This window comes from Primulina tabacum, chromosome 3 (genome assembly GCF_025594145.1).
Source record: "Primulina tabacum isolate GXHZ01 chromosome 3, ASM2559414v2, whole genome shotgun sequence".
NCBI lineage: Eukaryota > Viridiplantae > Streptophyta > Magnoliopsida > Lamiales > Gesneriaceae > Primulina > Primulina tabacum.
In genome coordinates this window covers 6458880-6478661 of record NC_134552.1, presented here as the reverse complement: position 1 = coordinate 6478661, position 19782 = coordinate 6458880, and the positions used below count along the sequence as shown (strand labels likewise).

Sequence of the window (19782 nt, the reverse complement as noted above, 5' to 3'; positions counted from 1 at the left end):
TGATATTTTATCCCTTATTTTACAAAATAGTATAGATTATTAGAACGATTATTTATGATTAGTATGCAAAAAATATTAGATTAGATTATTGGAAAAAAAAACTAATTTTTATGGCAAATATATATGCATGCAAGACACGCATGTATATATTAAAATTTAATCTTCAGTATATTAAATTTTTGTAAAATATAAATTTTTAAATATAATTTTTAAGTTTTGATTTTGTTGTATTTTACTTGACTTGACTTTAATCAGACAAGGTCAAGGATATAATTGGAATTCAAGGTCCGGTGACCATGAACGCCGCTGCTTTTCGAGCTATGAGATTCACATGAAAAGTGCTCTGACACCAATATCCGTATCTTTCAGCGGGATTCTAAAGACAGCCCACCAATGCCAGGCCCTTCGCCGCCGTGTGCAAGCCCGAAGTCTCACCGGAACGCAACCGTTTGATCTCTACGCCGCGAATCATCTCATCAACAAGAATGCGAAGTGTGGCCGCTTGGACATTGCACACCAACTGTTCAGCCAAATGCCTCACACCAACATTGTTTCTTGGACTGCGCTTATTTCAGGGTATGCCCAGTACGGACACGTGGACGAATGCTTTGGCTTATTTTCTGAGATGTTATTTCATATTAAACCCAATGATTTTGCATATGCGAGCGTGTTTTCGGTTTGTGATTATAAACGCGGTGTTCAAGCACACGGGCTTGCGTTGAAAACAGGTTGTGACGGTTTGATTTATGTGGGGAATGCTTTGGTGGGAATGTATTGGAAGAATGGTTCCAATTCAGGTGCTGAGGCTTGTAGGGTGTTCGAAGAAATGGACATTCGCAATCTTATAACCTATAATTCAATGATTGCAGGTTTTGGAATGCATGGACAAAGTGATAAAGCCATTTCTTTGTTTAAAAGAATGTTTCACGATGGAGTTGATTTTGACCGCGTCACGTTCTTGAGCTTAAATTCTTCGATATGTGGGCTTGATAATGTTGTAGGACGCTTGTGTTGCTCGCAATTGCATTGCATTGGTGTGAAAATAGGGCTGGGACTGGATGTTGGGGTAGCGACTGCTTTAGTAAAAGCTTATTCTAGTGTTGGCGGGGACGTTAGTGATTGCTATAAGTTGTTCTTGGAGACAACTTCTTCGCAACGGGATGTTGTTATGTGGACTGGAATCATGACAGCATTTTCCGAGAGGGCTCCAGAAGAAGCTCTTCTCCTTTACAATCAGATGAGTAGGGAGCACTTCCGTCCAGATTGTTACGTTTTTTCCATTTTATTGAAGGCCTGTTCAAATCTCATGACTGAGAGGCATGCCGCAGCCGTGCATTCTCAGGTGATTCGAGTAGGCTTTGTGAACGTTCCAGTGCTCAATAATGCTCTTATTCATGCTTATGCTCGATGTGGTTCTATAGATGACGCGAAGCAAGTATTTCATGAAATGCCACTTAGAGATATCATCTCTTGGAATTCAATGTTGAAGGCTTATGCAATACATGGTGATGCCGAAGCAGCACTAAATTTCTTTGAACAAATGGATGTTGTACCAGATGACACTACCATTGTTGCACTGCTCTCGTTGTGCAGCCATACTGGGATGGTGAAAGAAGGAACTGAGATGTTTGAAACCATGCTCGAGAAATATGGAGTCGTTCCTCAACTTGATCATTATGCTTGTATGGTTGATATTTTAGGACGAGCTGGAAATCTTACAGAAGCCAAAAAGGTCATAACAAATATGCCTATGGAACCGGATTTTGTTGTTTGGAGTGCTTTTCTTGGAGCATGTCGAAAACATGGAGAAACTCATATGGCTAACTTAGCATCATCAAAGTTAAAGGAGTTAGATCCTGAAAATTCCCTAGGATATGTTATGATCTCCAATATTTATTGCTCAAGCAATAATTTTGATCAAGGAGGTTTGATGCGGAATAAAATGGACCGTTTTGGGGTAAGAAAAGAACCAGGTTTGAGCTGGACTGAGGTTGGAAATAGGGTGCACGAGTTTGCATCAGGTGGTCAGCGACACCCTTGGCTAGAAGCGATACATGTATATTTGGAGGAGCTATTGAGACAACTCAAGAATATAGGCTACGTTCCTACAACTAGTTTGGTATTATACGACGTAGAAGAGGAGCATAAAGAGGAGCATCTGTATCACCACAGCGAGAAGTTGGCTTTGGCCTTCTCTTTGATGAATGCAGGTGGAAAATTTTCCAATGGGGGCGTTATTAAGATCATGAAAAACATACGAATCTGTATAGACTGCCATAATTTTATGAGAATAGCATCGATATTTGTTCATAAGGTTATAATTGTAAGAGATGCTAACCGGTTCCATCATTTTAAGGAGGGAGCTTGCTCTTGCAATAACTACTGGTGACCGGATTTGTTTGAAATTTGAAGGCCAAGACTTTCAGAGATCATTCGAGGAATGGTTAATGCATATCAAGTTGACTGCATATGTGATCCAACTTCCGACTTTGGTCTACTAACTGCCCATCTATATTTTTTTTTACGAGGCAGACGTTTGGCCATGTGTCTCTATATATATATCTCCAGCATCCGGATCGCATTCATTTTGTTAAAAAATGTACGATGAATCCAATGTGTTACTCGGGTAGGGTGCAAAAGGTTAACGAGGCTCAACTCTGGCATAGCAAGAGACTGTAGTTACTTGAAGTACAAGTATTGATTCAATAAGTTATTCTTTCAAACACTCAAACGATTCCAAACCAGCTCTAGGACCGGATCAAATCAGTTGAAATTCATTTTAATTTGCTATTGTGTTAACAAGATGAGTAGGTATGTTGTGAGACAGTCTCAAGAATCTTTATCTGTGAGACGGATCACTTCTACCTATATTCACAATAAAAAGTAATATTTTTTCAAGGATGATCCAAATAAAATGTCTCTCTCACAAAATACCACCCGTGAGACTAAATTTAATATTTTAATTATTATTTTATTGTTATTTATAAAAATATAATTGAAATCTAAATATTCAAATTCTTTCGTCTAAATCTAACCACAAATTATTGATACTGGATTAGATTCATAGGTTTTAGATTGAACCGGTCTAATCCGATTTGATTTCGGTTTGATGGGATCCGGTTTCACTAGATTGGACTGATGTGGTGTATAAAATGTACAAGCACCAAAAAGCCCCGAATGTCATCAATGGCGGAGGACGCAGCAGTGCCCTTTAAACCCTACTGTCTGAAGCACACTCTGAGCTCCCACAAAAGCGCCGTCGCTAGCGTCAAATTCTCTCCAGACGGCAGTCTACTCGCCTCCGCTTCCGCCGACAAGACCGCCCGCACCTACCTCGTCTCCTCTCTCACCACCACCCAGCATGAATTCCATGGCCACGAACTCGGTATCTCCGATCTCGCATTCTCTTCCGACAATCGCTTCCTCGCTACCGCCTCCGATGACTGCACGCTCCGCCTATGGGACGTCACTACTGGGTCCCACATCAAAACCCTAACCGGCCACTCCAACTACGTGTTCTGCGTCAACTTTAACCCCCAATCCAACATGCTCGCCTCGGGATCCTTCGATGAAACCGTTCGCATTTGGGATGTTAAGTCTGGGAAATGCTTGAAGGTCCTCCCCGCGCATTCCGACCCTGTAACGGCTGTTAATTTCAATTTGGATGGGTCGATTATTGTTTCGAGTAGTTATGATGGGCTTTGCAGGATTTGGGATACCTCCACTGGGCATTGTATGAAGACTCTTATAGATGATGAGCACCCGCCTGTTAGTTTTGTCAAGTTTTCGCCTAACGGGAAATTTATCCTAGTCGGAACTCTGGATAACTCTTTGGTTAGCTTCTCTCAATTTCATTTCTTGATATTAATCCTTTAATTTATTTAGTTAAGTTCATGACTATATGCTGAATTCTTCTTGATGGAACGAACAGAGTGTAACGTGTAAATTTTGAGCTTGGTGATGACATATAGTTCTTTAAAAATCAGTAGTTGGGCAGCACTTGATATATTTGAGGCCTGAAACATATTTCGAGTAACTATGCTTTTTTTAAAAAAATTGAGGGAGATACTGCTTAACATTTAACTCCATCGAGACTGAATTCCTCGAATGATATACAAGTTTTGGTTTTAGAGATTCAAGGTACTTGAATGAAATAAGTTATGGTTTCTCTCTCTGGTTCTATCATGTTTCATGAATATGATGATTTGGTTGGCTGGCATTTGCTCAATTTAATTGTTTTGAGTTTTTCTTTTTCTGAGTTCAGTTTAATTATACCTTGTTTAACTTGAAGTGATTGTCTCAGAATTTATATTTATTAGCTAGGAATTGTGTTATCATTTATCAAGATAATATTGATTTATAAAGCAGCTCCAAATCTGTAATACAAGTAGATGGTCTAAAACCTAATGATTTGCCAGAATGAGTACTTAGTGAAGAAAAAAAACATTTTGGCTTGAAGAAAATTTCTACTATTTTGTTACTTTGTATGCACTGTCATCTTGCTATACCTCCCCCTCCCACATTGTAGAAATTTTCTTCAAGCAAAATGTTTTGTATGCACTGTCACCTTGCTGTACTTCCCACATGGTACTCAAAATGAACAAAATTTGTTAACTCTTGATTTTAATTCTCTCACATTTGTCAATATCTCTCACGAATCTTATTGGGTGATAATCTTTATCCATTTTAGAAAATTTAAAATATAAAAGGTTCCTATCAGGTTGCCAATTGGGGGTGGCGGTTCAATTTTCTTGGACTGTTGAACCAAAAGTTTTTTACCACCGTTTCATACCCTGTCTGCTCCACGAATATATATTTATGTTCACAGATTTATTTATTTTCATGTGAGGTTAAATTTATTTATCGTTTACAAACAAGCAGGCATGACCTGCTAAAAGTTCGATGGTATTCACATCCTTCCCTTGACCGAGAACTTTTAAAATCGTGGCCTAATAAGTAAGATGAAGCGTGCTTTCACTTGGTCTTTGAATCTGCATTGCATTACGTTGACATTATCGAGTTCTCTCCCATGTAAGATTGAATCATTTGCTTGCAGCGGCTTTGGAACCTGTCCACGGGCAAATTTCTGAAAACATACACGGGCCATGTCAACTCGAAATACTGCATTTCTTCAACATTTTCCATAACAAATGGGAAGTACATTGTTAGTGGATCCGAGGACAATTGTGTGTACTTGTGGGAGCTCCAGTCCCGGAAAATTGTTCAGAAGCTCGAAGGCCATACAGATGCAGTGGTATCTGTGTCATGCCACCCGACTGAAAATATGATCGCGTCTAGCGCTCTTGGGAATGACAAGACGGTCAAGATTTGGGCTCAGGAAGAGGATTGATTTAGTTTTGTTGGTAGAATTTTGTAACATATTTATATTTGGTAATTTAACAACATTCCCGAATGGATATTAGAGGAATTGGGCAGGGTTGCAAGACTAAAGAGTTCCTGTATTTGTGCACTCAAGCCATTTGCTACAACGGTTATATTCTAACTATTTTCTCCATTATGTCAGCTTTAGAATAATTTCAATCATATTTAAACTACGATTGTTATTATATTATTGAGTAGATCTATTGTGAGACAGTTTCACAAATTTTTTTTTCATTAATGACTCAATAAGAGATTTGTTTTACGAAATACTATCCGTGAAATCGTCTCATACAAGTTTTTATCTACGGTGAGTTAATATATATAATCATCATAATGTTACTCTAAAACCCAAATTCAACACGTGTTCAAAAATCAAAATTTAAAGACGAAATACAAGTCGTTAAAATCGGATCGCAGTTTACGGAAAAGATTGTTCCCACATCACCCCAAATTCACGTTTCTATTTCACATGAATCATATCGAGGCATGCACGACGAATACTTCGAAAGTTCACGAGGGACTGTGCCACACCAGTTGCGAAGCTTTGGCACAGCGCCGATGAGTTGGCGCCTGAAATGCAGACAGCACTCGCCATCGGAACGGATGGCGACAGCAGCCCCGCACTGCCCTTGCTCGTCTCCTATCTGGCACCACTTCCCACGGGGTAAACGAATTTTAAAATATTACATTCGAATATTTCAAGAAATTTAATATTCGATTGCATTAATCTTTGATATAAAAAATATATATGCGTGACAGGGAAGAAAAAGGAACATATTATGATTTATGGCATTAATCTGCGGGGAACAAATTTTGTAATGTTGCGAGTCAAATTAAGACGGCAAGAATGAGTCTTTATCTGAACTGAAATGCCAAGAGGTTCAAATTCCTTCTTCTGTAATGGCAGATACCAATTCTAGCCCCGCATTGCCCTTGCTCGTTTCCGGCAGATCAAGCTGCCTCATTCACCTCTAAAATCAACTTTGAATCGAAAGATTTGTCAGTCCACTGCCACCGTTGATTACTCTAATTAAACCGTTTCGATTCGATTATTGCAATGATATGTTCACGTGATGTAAGTTTGCCCGCGTATAAATCAGGCTGGCAGGGAATTGAGAGACCAAATCAACATGTCCTTGGAAAAGAACAGTTTAAACATGCAAGTTTTTGCACTCGTAAGTTATGCATTCAATTGTGGATTCATTTTGGCTTCATTATAAATATTCGAGTAAAATATTTGATCATGGAAAGTGGGAATGTAGGTTGATGATACAATTGGAAATTTGGCTGGAGGAAGATATTACAGCAAAGAAAGTGTTGCTGCTGTGACTTTAGGCATGGGAACTGATGTTTCTTACATTGAATCACCCCAACAGGCCTCAAAACTCCTAGCACAGCCACCAAATTCTTCGGAAACCGTACGCAAATATGGAACCACTAATACCCAACTATATTCAGATTGAGTGAGCTTTATTCTTGGCAGGTTGTTAACATGCAACAGGGAAACTACACGTCCTCCCATCTTCCATTCACAGAGTTCGATGCCTCCTTGGATGTTGAAAGCACGAATCCGGGACACCGGGTAATATTAATTTAGGAGTTGAATTTTCTGAAATCAACTTCAATATTATTTAATGTTTTGTCATAATATATAGTTGAATTCTTGGTATGTTTTCCAGATTTTTGAGAAGCTTATTTCTGGCATGTACTTGGGAGAGATTGTTAGGAGAGTATTATTGAAGATGGCTTGGGAAACTGCTCTATTCGGAGACTGTGTGCCACCTAAACTAGCCATCCCTTACTTGTTAAAGTAATTAAGAGACTAATATGTACATCTCGAAGGGAAATATTATTTCCGAATTTAATTGATATATTCCGTTACTTAAATTATTTCTTTCCTTATTGATTTACCTAAGTAAATATTTAATGTGATTTTGTCTTTCTTAGTTGATGAGATATATATTCAAATATTTGTTACTTTTGAAATTGATTTGATAAGATATGATATTGATGTTTAAAAAAGAGTTTATTCCTAATAAAACTCTCACTTTCTTTTTGTTATAGGTTTCCTTGTAGAGATAAGATAGTTCACCAATAAATAAGAGGTCAAGGATACTGGCGAGGGTGGCTTGAATATCGATCATACATACACTGAAGAGAAGATTTTTTTCCAGGAAAAAATATTTCTCGTAGCCATTGTTGTTTGAAGAGTGGTGATCACCGTGTTGCTCTGAATGTGGCCAACATCTACAGACAACATCCGTAACGATGTTGACTGAAGATTACATCCAATTGATCGTGATTTCCGGGATCAAGTTTTTGCTTTCTTATTTACGCTTTAATATTATTGGTAGTTTCTAGAAAGCTTTATTTTCTCAAAGCGTTGAGGAAATTGATTTTAGTTTTAATCACTAGTGATAGGTTTTTGTAAACGATTTGGTTTTCTAGTGATTAATTTTTGCCATAAGGCACCGCACAAGTATTTATACTTGTGCATATTTAATCTCGTCCATCTATTTATTTTAAGCGAATTTGTGTTACACACTTTAATTTTCCGCTGCATGTTGCCTTAGATGTTGGAACATCTGGCATAACATTTAATTCCGGTAAAACACAAATCCTCTGTTTTACACCTTATACTGATCTGATTAGTTTAGAGGTACTTAATTATCTGTCGAACAACACAAAATTCCTTACAAGTGGTATCAGAGCCTACTCTTGATATACTAAGTGTTGATTCTGGTTTGTGTTTTGTCTGACAGATCTGATCAAATGGACACTTCATTTGCAAGCGCAGCACTTCGACCACCAGTCCTATATGGCACCAATTACAGCATATGGAATGTCAAAATAAGATACTACATAAAATCTATAGATGAACGGGCATAGCAACGTGTCATCAATGGATGGACTTCACCAATCATGATAGATCAAGAGGGTGACAACTTGCCAAAACCTGAAACTGACTGGGCTGCTGATGAAGTGCAAAGTTCGAACTACAACTCAAAGGTCTTGAATGCTATATTTAAGACAATTGCACTCCAAGCGTCAAATGACTCCTACAACGAACTTCTTCAAATATCTCAGGAAGTCAATGATTCTGATCTCTGCGAGGACTTTATCTCCCTTATCACAAAGAAATTTGGTGATTATTTGAAAAGAATCAGAGATAAGAAGAAGGATACACAACCATCTAAATTTTCAAGTCTTCCTGCACCTGAAAAGTCACAAAAGTACCCTGCCAAGCAACAATTTCAACCACGGAGTGAAGGCAAGGGACAATACAATTCAAAAAGATATGGTTCGGTGCAGTGTAGAGAGTGCAAGGGCTTTGGACACTATGCCAATGAATGTGCTAATAGATTGCGAAAAAACAAAGGATACAATGTGTCTCTAAGCGATGAAGAATCCGATGCTGAGGAGAAATCCACTGATGAAGAAAATCAAACATCCTTGACTGCATTATTGACAGAAAATCGCAGACTGCAGGTGAACCCTTTAGGTGTTGCCCTAGGTGTTGCCACACCAGGCCGCAACATCTGCAAACATTCAGCATGTTTAAAATCCACAACTTCTGGAAATTTGAGTAGAGATGATGAATCAGAAGCTGATGATGAAGAAATCACTCTTGAGAGTGTGCAAAAGCTTTATGAAGAGTTGTTTGAAGATTGGACCAAAAGAAACAAGTTAAACTCGAGTCTTATGAAGGAAAACACTTATCTAAAAGTCGTAGTTGCCAAACTCGAGGTAATGTTGAGCAAAAAGGATTTGGAACTTGGAAAGACCAAAGAAGAACTTCAAAAGGCAACTGAAACCTTGTCCAAGTTTAACTCGAGCACCTCCAAGCTTGAAACCATTCTTTCAATGGGAAGATATGACAAGAAGGGTTTAGGGTTCAAAGACAGTGTGCATGAAATTGGTGAATCTTCAACAACCACTGTTTTTGTAAAAGGAAAGACTGAAACATTCACACCACCAGAGTCTACACCGTCAACCAAACGCCTTCCATCGAAAAGACAACCCACTGCACCTGTTACTAAGAAGAGAAAACGAAGGTATGTATGCCATTATTGCTTCAAGCCTGAACATATCAGGCCATATTGTTTTAAACTCAGAGATAATCGCATGAACCAAAACCTAAGTCAGATGTTGCCTCAAATGTTGCACAAAACTTTCCGCAACACCTCCAAGAATCGACCTACAGCAAGGCAGGTTTGGGTACCAAAGGTACAAATTCACTGTAATGTTGTATATACTTCATTAAAAACTAAAACTGCAGGTTACTGGTACTTTGATAGCGGGAGGTCACGCCATATGACAGGGTCACGAGACTATCTCATCGATTATGTTGAACAAAAAGGTGGCAGAGTAACCAATGGAGGGGGAGCAAAAGGAAAAATTGTTGGAAAGGGAACTTTTAATATCGAAGGACTACCAAAGCTCCACAATGTGCTCCATGTTGAAGGGCTAACCTCAAACTTGATAAGCATAAGTCAATTATGCGATGACAACCTGCATGTCAAGTTTAATAAGAATGTGTGTGAAGTTTTTGATGAATCTAACATTTTCATCATGACAGGTACAAGGTCATCGGATAATTGCTACCAAATTGGTGAAGAACTGTCGTGCAAACAGGCACAAATCACTGAACTTGACATTTGGCATCAAAAACTTGGACATGCAAATTTTAAAACATTGAAGAACCTGAGTAAGTATGATGCAGTAAGAGGTATGCCTAATCTCTCTTCTGGTATACCATATGTGTGCGGGGATTGTCAAAAAGGAAAACAGACTCGCGTGTCGCATCCAGTGTTGCCAACATTTGGGAGAACACGCTGTCTGGAATTATTACACATGGACCTTATGGGTTCTATGGAAGTTGAAAGCCTCGGAGGTAAGAAATACTCTTATGTGTGCGTTGATGATTTCTCACGATTTTCATGAGTTAGTTTTATTAGAGAGAAATCAGATACTTTCGATATAGTCAAAAATTTAATCACAAGAATAACCAACTTCCACAACCTGAAGGTAAGAAGGATCAGAACTGATCATGGTAAAGAATTTGGAAATATTTCGTTCTCATCCTTCTGTGACAGGAAATGTATTTCACACGAATTTTCAGCACCAAAAACACCACAACAAAATGGCATTGCCGAACATAAGAACAGAACTTTGCAAGAAATGGCGAGAGTAATGCTAACTTCAAAGAACATTGCAAAGCGTTTTTGGGCAGAAGCCCTTAACACGGCATGTCATATTTCAAATAGGGTGTATTTAAGGAGCGGATCACCTCCTATGAAATAATAATGGGAAAGAAGCCTAACCTTAGATATTTTCATGTTTTTGGCTGTGTGTGCTACACCTTGAATGACAGGGATCAACTTGCTAAGTTCGATTCAAAGAGTGATAAGTGTTTGTTCCTTGGTTATGCCACTAATAGTCGTGCTTATCGTACGTTTAATCTAAGAACGAGGACTATTATGGAATCAACTAATGTTGTTTTTGATGATTGTGCAGACCTTAAGAAGAAAACTGCTGAAGATGATGTTGAAAATCTTCTGGAAGCTCAAACTTCACTGGAAAACACAGATGTTGCCCCAGATGTTGCAACATCTTGCACAACATGTGACACTGAAATCACCAAATCACGAGAAGATGCTCACAGCGATGATGAGGCAGTAGATGATGGATCGTGTATTCCAAGCAAAATCCAAAAGAACCATCCAGCATCTCAAATTATCGGAGAAATGAGTGAGGATGTCCAAACCAGGAAGAAAGATAAAGTCGACTACCGAAAAATAGTTGGACTAGTGTGCATGAGTACCATGTACTCACAGGTTATATTTTCATGCTTCGTGTCTCAGATTGCGCCTAAAAATGTTATGGAAGCATTAAAAGATGAATTTTGGATTAATGTTATGCATGATGAGCTTGAAGAGTTTGTTCGAAATGATGTTTGGGATTTAGTTCCACCTCCTGACCATGGCAATGTAATTGGAACAAAGTGGGTCTTTAAAAATAAAACTGATGAGTCAGGAAACATCATTCGAAACAAAGCAAGGTTGGTTGCTCAAGGGTACACACAGGTTGAAGGGGTTGATTTTGATGAGACCTTTGCTCATGTTGCCCGCATTGAGTCAATCCGACTTTTGCTAGCCATTGCATACTACATGAAAATAAAGTGCTTTCTTGAATGGGTTCTTGAGTGAAGAAGTACATGTTAGACAGCCTAAAGGATTCGAAGATCCACACAATCCGAATCATGTGTACAAGCTGAAAAAGGCTCTCTATAGCTTGAAGCAAGCACCCCGTGCTTGGTATGGCAGATTGACTGACTACCTACTTGACATTGGATTTACACGAGGTGAGGTAGATAAAACGCTTTTTATTCAAAAAGCCAAATGTGAGATTCTTATCTGCCAGATTTATGTCGATGATATCATTTTTGGTTCCTCATCCCAAAAACATGCGAATGACTTTGTTGAATGCATGTCTACTACATTTGAAATGAGTATGGTTGGTGAATTACACTTTTTTCTTGGTATGCAAATCAAACAAATGCATGATGGCATTTTCTTGTGTCAAAGTAAGTATGCTAAGAATCTAGTAAAGAAATTTGCAAATGAAAACACCAAGCATGTGAAAACACCTATGGGCTCAAATGAGAAATTATCCAAGGATGTTGCGGCCGAAGATGTTGACAACACCTTTTACCGTAGCATCATAGGAAGTCTCCTGTACTTGACGGCTAGCCGCCCAGACCTAATGTTTAGTGTTTGCTTGTGTGCGAGATACCAATCTAGTCCTAAGATTTCCCACTTAAAAGCTGTAAAACGTATCCTACGATACATAGCCGGAACAATTGACTTAGTACTATGGTACACTCATGACACCAATTCAAATTTAGTAGGTTTTTCTGATGCCGATTGGGCAGGGGATTTGGATGATAGAAAGAGTACCTCTGGAGGGTGTTTTTATCTTGGAAATAACTTGATATCATGGCATAGCAGAAAACAGAACTGTGTTTCACTTTCGACTGCTGAATCTGAATATGTGGCAGCTGGAAGTAGTTGCACTCAACTCCTATGGATGAATCAAATGATAGAAGACTATGACCTTAAGAGTGAACCCTTATTGGTGTACTGTGACAATTCTAGTACAATAAATATTTCAAAAAATCCGGTACAACACTTTTGTACTAAACACATTGACATCCGTCATCACTTTATTAGGGATCTAGTAGAGAAAGGATTGATTCGAATGGAATTTGTTGATACCAATGTTAGAGTAGGTGCCCGTCGAGCCAAGTGTTGGCCGAGGGTTCATGTTTAAACTCTATGTATGAACAGTCTTTATTTTAATAATATTTGAAATTATTATTTTGGCACTTCTTTATCTGAATACCCATGCTAGTTGCATAGATAAAGTCCTTGAATATACAAATAATAGAAAGAATATGAGATGCTCATATGATGAGTATCATGAAACTCGTATTTGGAATAGTGTATATTATAAACTGTTCCTAGTCGATTCAGCCGCCGCTAAGAAGGATATAGGCCGCTCGAGTTCGAGACTAGTATCTGCGATGTGAGTACAATGTTTCATTGGTAGGGGACATTGTGATGTCCGAGCATGCACATAGGTGCTCCTGGTAAAGTGCACTGAACAACCCTCCATAAAGGACTTTCCAAGTGGTTCTCACTTATCGAGTGGAAACGTCCTAGTTTATGGTTGTACACCATTAGTCCTTATGACCCGGGACAACATTGAGACTCTATGTGCTAGAATTACACTTTGACTTGTTTACCGACTCTCATGGGGTCATCAGGTGGCAAGGTTGGGTGTTCTGTCGAAACATATAGGAGTCGATGCATTGTAGTCGGGGATTCACCGCTTACCTTCGGGTATGGATATCCTATGTGTATGTAGTATGAAATATCTGATCAGAGTATGGTGGTAATTATGAAATGGGTTTCATAGATTACACCATCGATGCAACTACGACATGATACATAGCATCGATTCATTGACAACTCTCGATATACCAATGGTTATCGAATCGGTCGAGATATATGAGTTGAAGGGACCGTATTGTACGCTAACCATAATTGAATGGTTCTTGCAGGCACTATCATTTGATACCTAGGGAATCATGTAAGCGATGCTGCTAGGCGTTTAACATGATTGGTTGGGTACTATCAGACTTGAGTTTTGACGTTCTTGTTATCAAGGAGTTGATAATTAAGAATGAAGCAATTGGGGTATGCTTGTATAATGACATGTTTAGTCCGAATCACATGGAGATGTGAACCCACGGCTAGTTGTATCAATGAACCATTGATGACCACACATGTACTAGCTTTCTAGATCCCGTTGAGAAGTAAAATAGTTCAATGTGTTGAACGGCTTATAAAGGAGTTTATAAGCTTGAGGAAAAATAAAAGTATGAATTCTATGAGAGAAATGTAATTTTTAATTTATGAATGTGTTCTTAAATTAAAAGTTGGCCAAATAAATAATGTATTTGAAAATTGTGATTTTCATAAAGATTATTATGGACTAAATTAAATTAATTCAAGTGTTGAATTAATTAAACACTAGTGGGCCTAGTAGAGTTCAAATAATTAAATTAATTCAAGTGTTGAATTAATTAAATAACATTGGGCCTTGTAGAGCCCAATTGGAAATAATTATTTAACTAGTGACTTGAGTAAAATCAAGTGAAGTTTAATTGGGCTCAAATGTGTTTGAGACATTTAAATAAAAGTCCATGGGCTTTGTAAATGTTACAAGCCCACTTACATTGCATGCATGGGAGGTGAAGGGTTGGAGATCACTTTTTCAATCTCCAAGGCTTGGCATGCTAAAAGTGTTTTAGCTTTTTACACTACCAAGACTAGTCTCCCTCCCCTTCATTTTACCATACTTGGCCGAAATTTTGGGGAAAAAAACTCTCCCTCATTTTGTTCTTCAATTGTTGGAGAAAACACTAACTTCTCAAAGAAAAATCCTCCTATTTTTCTAGTGCAAAATATGAGGGGATCTACCTAGTTGGTGGTGGGCTTAATATTTGAGCAAGGAGTGCTCAAAGGAGAGCTTGTAGATTGTCTACCATTGAAGAGCCAAGTTGTTTACAACTTGGTTGGAGCTAAAAATCAATCTCAAGAGATTGATAGGTATACTTTCTAAACACACTATGTATGTCATATTTTGTGTTTTGTATTTGCTACACAGCCTAGTACATGAGGTGTTCGGTTTTCTTGCTAGAAAAGATTTTTGAACTTCCGTTGCGCATTTGAACACCCTAAAACCGATCCTCTTTCAACCAATAACCAACTGGCCAACATATTCACCAAAGCATTAGATTTTGAGAGATTCTCCAACCTTAGGAGATCTATCAGCATGTGTTCTGCTTAATTATTCATAGATGTTGTCTCAAATGTTACAACATCTCGGACAACATCTAACATGCATGTGCATTTCTAGGACTTAGGCATTCTGCATTTTTCATGCACTCTGTGATATGATGTGTTGGAGTGATGTTGCTCAATCTTCGGTTACACTAACAATTCCTTATTCTATTGTTTTTAAACACAGTTGGACATGCAAACTATTGTAACTAAGTCACTAAGGAGTGAAGAATGATCATGTACACCATAAGTTTGTCCCATGAAAAAGGTGATTTGAGTAAATTGAAAATATTTATAATCATGCTCTGTATCAGAAGAAAATATTGGAGAAAGTTACCTAAAAGAGTCCAATGAAGATTGTACTTTTAGTGTGGGAGATACCTCATCTGAATCTAATACAGAAATCAAAATAGAAGAAAATGAAAAAATCTACCTAGAGGAGTCCAAAAGAAGACCGTTCCTCTAGTGTGGGAGCTACCACTTCTATGATCTGAAATTGGTTAAGTCTCTAAGTGTGAAGAAAAATCAAGAAAACTTTTAGGAATTGGTTGTGTTAGAGAAGATGTTGCCAACATCTGTGACAACACCTCATTTGTAAACATATCGCATACTTGTCTCATGTTTCTATTTCTGTTACATTCTGTTTTTACGCATAAATAGGCCATGAATAAACATATCATCGTGAATATTGTTGTGCCAAAAGGATATGTGTATTTCGATAAATAAAAATTCGGTGAAATTCCAGACTTCGCAAAATCTCTAATCTATGTGATCATTGATGTCTAGCGGGGATAAAATTCGATGTGGAGTTATATCTGAAAATTTTGAAAAGTGGTTAGCCTAAAATTGTCTCTGTAATAGTTGAAAATGTATTAAGCCCTTAAAAAGTGCCGTTAATTTTCTTACCGTTGGGAGATTTCAGTGGAGTAAATCAATTTCTTTTAACCGTTTGGACTCACTTAATTATTTGTTTTTATTATCGTTGCACTGTTCATTCATGCTTATCTCATTTCTTGTTTTCGTCTAATTCGTCAATTTTTGCCTAATTATTTCTCGAATTTCCGTACCATCTTCTCGCAATTTCTCTGTGCAAAACTTTTTCCCAAAATTGTCAATTCTTATCTTCGCTTGAATCTTATCTTGTGAAAAATGGCAGGAAAGGGCTTTGAGCTGCACGATATCCGAAGCGAAATGGGCCATACCGAGGATGTTTCCTCACCTCCCGCAACATCTGCTACAACACCTTCTGCGCAAAACCTGCAGATCATTCCTGCTGCTCTCATGCCCGAGCCTCTGGAAGTTATTGCTCCCGGTGAACCTGGGAATGCAATTGATCTGGACAATCCGCCAATAATCCAGGTCTTTGATCCTCCACGCCCTCATGTTCGTTGCTCAAAGAGACAGGCTGGGTATAACCCAGATCTCACTCCAGGCAAAAGATTTCGATTTAAGGGCCAGCCCTCCACTCGCCCTTCTCTCATTGATCCTGCTGAGACTTCGGGAGATGACGCAAATGATGAGGACTACGAGTTGGTAGCTCGTAAAAAACCCACATCTCGGATTGTTACTGAACCCTCGTCCTCATCTTCTGATAAGGATGCCGACTCTCCTCCTGACATTGTCCCCTTCACTGCACAGCAAACTCAAACTCCTGTTGAGGAAAGTGAAGATGAAATCTCCTTGGCCGAATTTATGGCCAACTTGAAGAAGGACAAGAAGTACGGCGCATCCACCTCGGTGCCCACACCAAGCATTCCTCCTACCATAAGCATTGGCTCTGGTACGTCCTCTCACTCTTCTGATGATTTGTCGGTTGAGGGTGCCACATCTGTTCATGCTGATCATGACGATTCCTCTGCTAAAGAGGATATCGCTGAAAATGCTGCCCACATTCCTGTCAACATCGACTTTGCTGATTATGATCTTGATGGTGCGTTCAGCACACAGTTCTATACAGAACACATGGTATCTCAGTGGTACTTATATGCGAACCGAGTCTTTCTTGAGGAAAGGAATATAAATTTTGATGCCTTCGAACAATACAATTTGGTGACATTTCTGAAAAAGTGCACACTCCTCTCCACTGTATCGGCAGTCACGCCATTTTCTCGCTGCCCTGTCTTGGAATTCTATGCCAATCTGTCTACAAGGGTGAGTGATGTACGCTCTCTAAAGTACGAGAAAGTGTTCGTCCGAGGCAGGATCTACAATTTCAATCCTTCAGTGATCAATGCACTTTACCAGACTCCAATACCTGATATTGATGGAATTGGCCCGGATATTCATCTATTCACTTCCGCACTCACCGGGGGCATTATTACTCAATTTCCGAGTCATCCAAAGAAACTACTAGCTGCAAACCTCACCACATTCTACTCGGTCCTCCACAAACTGGCTATTCGGAATTGGACTCCTTCCACCAACACCACAACAGTCACGAGACACCAAGCACTGGTTCTGTACTCCATCGGGACAGATGGGGTGTTCGATTTTGGCCAGTTAGTTTTCAACACGGTAATTCAGTATACGGACGGAGGTCTCAAGTCATCCAAACTTCTTTTTCCAAGCCTCATCTACGGAGTGCTTGTATCCCAAGGTTTTGTTCGAGATCTCACTGAGCACCTATCTGACCTTGGTGAACCTTTCAAGATTGCCCATGCCTTCTTCAAAGGAAATCGAAATATTGATCTTCCTTGGATTGCACCTTCGGCCGCACCTACTAGACAGCACAGCGCTCATACTCCTCCGATGACCACTGATTACATCATGATCTCTGTACCTGATGCTCACGCCCACATTGATCATGCTATGGCAAAGGTTAAGCAAGCCACGGCTACTATTGTGCATGCCATGAATACGATTGAGCAGGCCAACGCTGACATTACCTACTACGAAGCTGTGGCCAGAAACTTTCGACTCCTTTTGGATGTAGCAGTCTTTCCCGGACAAAAAGGGGGAGATGATGATCAAACAGCAGCTGGTCCATCTGGGACCAAGGATGATATAGAGGAGGAAGAGGATGATGATGGAGAGGGAGATGATTGACTGTAGAGATGCTTGACTGTGTTTTTGTTTTTGTTTCTTTTGCTTCTGTTTAGTAAATTTGTTTCCTGGTGTGATAGACCTACCTACTTCTCTCTATTGTGAACTGTTAATGAACTGGTACATGTGTTGTCTCAAGTGTTGCCAACAATTCTAACAACACCCGTGCTAACCGTATTTTATTCAGGGGGAGAAAATTTCTCTAACTCAGAGGGAGTTAATTTGAGCTATTCCAGGATAAATGGGTTTGATTTCATTTTGTCCAAGAAAGGCAAAAGGGGGAGATTGAAGGCAAATATTATTTTCGAATTTACTTGATATATTCTGTTGCTTAAATTATTTATTTCCTTATTGCTTTACCTAAGTAAATATTTAGTGTGATTTTGCCTTTCTTAGTTGATGAGATATATATTCAAAGATTTGTTACTTTTGAAATTGATTTGATAAGATATGATATTGGTGTTTAAAAAAGAGTTTATTCCTAATAAAACTCTCACTTTCTTTTTGTTATAGGTTTCTTTGTAGAGATAAGATAGTTCACCAATAAATAAGAGGTCAAGGATACTGGCGAGGGTGGCTTGAATATCGATCATACATACACTGAAGAGAAGATTTTTTTCCAGGAAAAAATATTTCTCGGAGTCGTTGCTGTTTGAAGAGTGGTGATCACCGTGTTGCTCTGAATGTGGCCAACATCTACAGACAACATCCGTAACGATGTTGACTGAAGATTACATCCAATTGATCGTGCTTTCCGGGATCAAGTTTTTGCTTTCTTATTTACGTTTTAATATTATTGGTAGTTTTTAGAAAGCTTTATTTTCTCAAAGCGTTGAGAAAATTGATTTTAGTTTTAATCACTAGTGATAGATTTTTGTAAACGATTTGGTTTTCTAGTGATTAATTTTTGGCATAAGGCACCGCACAAGTATTTATACTTGTGCATATTTAATCTCGTCCATCTATTTATTTTAAGCGAATTTGTGTTACACACTTTAATTTTCCTCTGCATGTTGCCTTAGATGTTGGAACATCTGACACAACATTTAATTCCGGTAAAACACAAATCCTCTGTTTTACACCTTATACTGATCTGATTAGTTTAGAGATACTTTATTATCTGTCGAACAACACAAAATTCCTTACACATCAGATTATTAATGAACTCTAATATTTTTGGGTTGAGACTTCAGATTTTAGAAATATATATAAAAAATGAAACTCGGGATTTCTTCATTTATCTGTGTTCAGGTCACCAGATATGGCTGCAATGCACCAAGATACATCTGAGGATTATGAAGTAGTGGATGAGAAGCTGAAGGAAGTCTTTGAGGTGCTGTATGATCTACGTTACAATCCTTAGTTTCTTGAATTGTTATTTGATTAAAGGGGTTGCAATCGCCACTCGAGCCGAGTAAAATGTCGAGGTCTAACCTATATATCTCGAAAATATACGCTGGGAATTATATGGGATTTCGTGGGATATAGGATGAGAAACCAGTTTCACCAAAAGCTCGAGATCATTGAAAAGAACATGTTGATAATATTTATATATACTTTTAACACTTATGAGGTGGTTTCAGATAAACAATTCAAGTCCGATGGCTAGAGAAATAGTAGCAGAGGTATGCGACGATGTAGTCGAATGTGGAGCTCGATTGATCGGAGCTGGAATAGTCGGAATCGTTAAGAAACTGGGTATACTCGCGAACAAGAGGAGCTTGATAACGATTGAAGGAGGGCTATTCGAGCATTACCGTTAATTCCGAAACTATCTGCACAGGAGAGTGTGGGAAATGCTGGGAAGCGAGCTTTCAGATAATGTGATCATCGAGCACTCGCACGGTGCTTCTGGGACTGGCTCTATCTTCTCGGCTGCTGCACAAACACAATATATTGCACAACCTGATATAAATGTTATATGTATCTTATGTTTTTAGAACTAGTT

At 38.7% G+C, this 19782-nt stretch overlaps 2 protein-coding genes and 1 pseudogene across 2 annotated transcripts; all 3 read left to right on the top strand.

Moving 5' to 3' along the window:
- Positions 1–233: 233 nt before the first annotated feature.
- Positions 234–2792, top strand: LOC142539678 (pentatricopeptide repeat-containing protein At1g71420). The gene has a single exon (XM_075645291.1). It carries the CDS (start codon positions 332–334, stop codon positions 2387–2389), a length of 2058 nt encoding a protein of 685 aa, XP_075501406.1. The 5' UTR covers positions 234–331; the 3' UTR covers positions 2390–2792.
- Positions 2793–3050: 258 nt separating this feature from the next.
- On the top strand, positions 3051–5544 carry LOC142539679 (COMPASS-like H3K4 histone methylase component WDR5A). Its single transcript, XM_075645292.1, has 2 exons — positions 3051–3834; positions 5057–5544. The coding sequence occupies exons 1-2, from the start codon at positions 3139–3141 to the stop codon at positions 5348–5350; spliced, it is 990 nt and encodes a 329-aa protein (XP_075501407.1). The 5' UTR covers positions 3051–3138; the 3' UTR covers positions 5351–5544.
- On the top strand, positions 5413–19774 carry LOC142538333 (putative hexokinase-like 2 protein; annotated as a pseudogene).
- Positions 19775–19782: the final 8 nt, after the last annotated feature.

Bases quoted from the DNA above. Each gene is read 5' to 3' on its own strand.
- LOC142539678 (XM_075645291.1), top strand. From the start codon at position 332: ATGAAAAGTGCTCTGACACCAATATCCGTATCTTTCAGCGGGATTCTA.
- LOC142539679 (XM_075645292.1), top strand. From the start codon at position 3,139: ATGTGGTGTATAAAATGTACAAGCACCAAAAAGCCCCGAATGTCATCA. The intron at 3,835-5,056 runs GTTAGCTTCTCT...ATTTGCTTGCAG, and splicing joins GAACTCTGGATAACTCTTTG to CGGCTTTGGAACCTGTCCAC.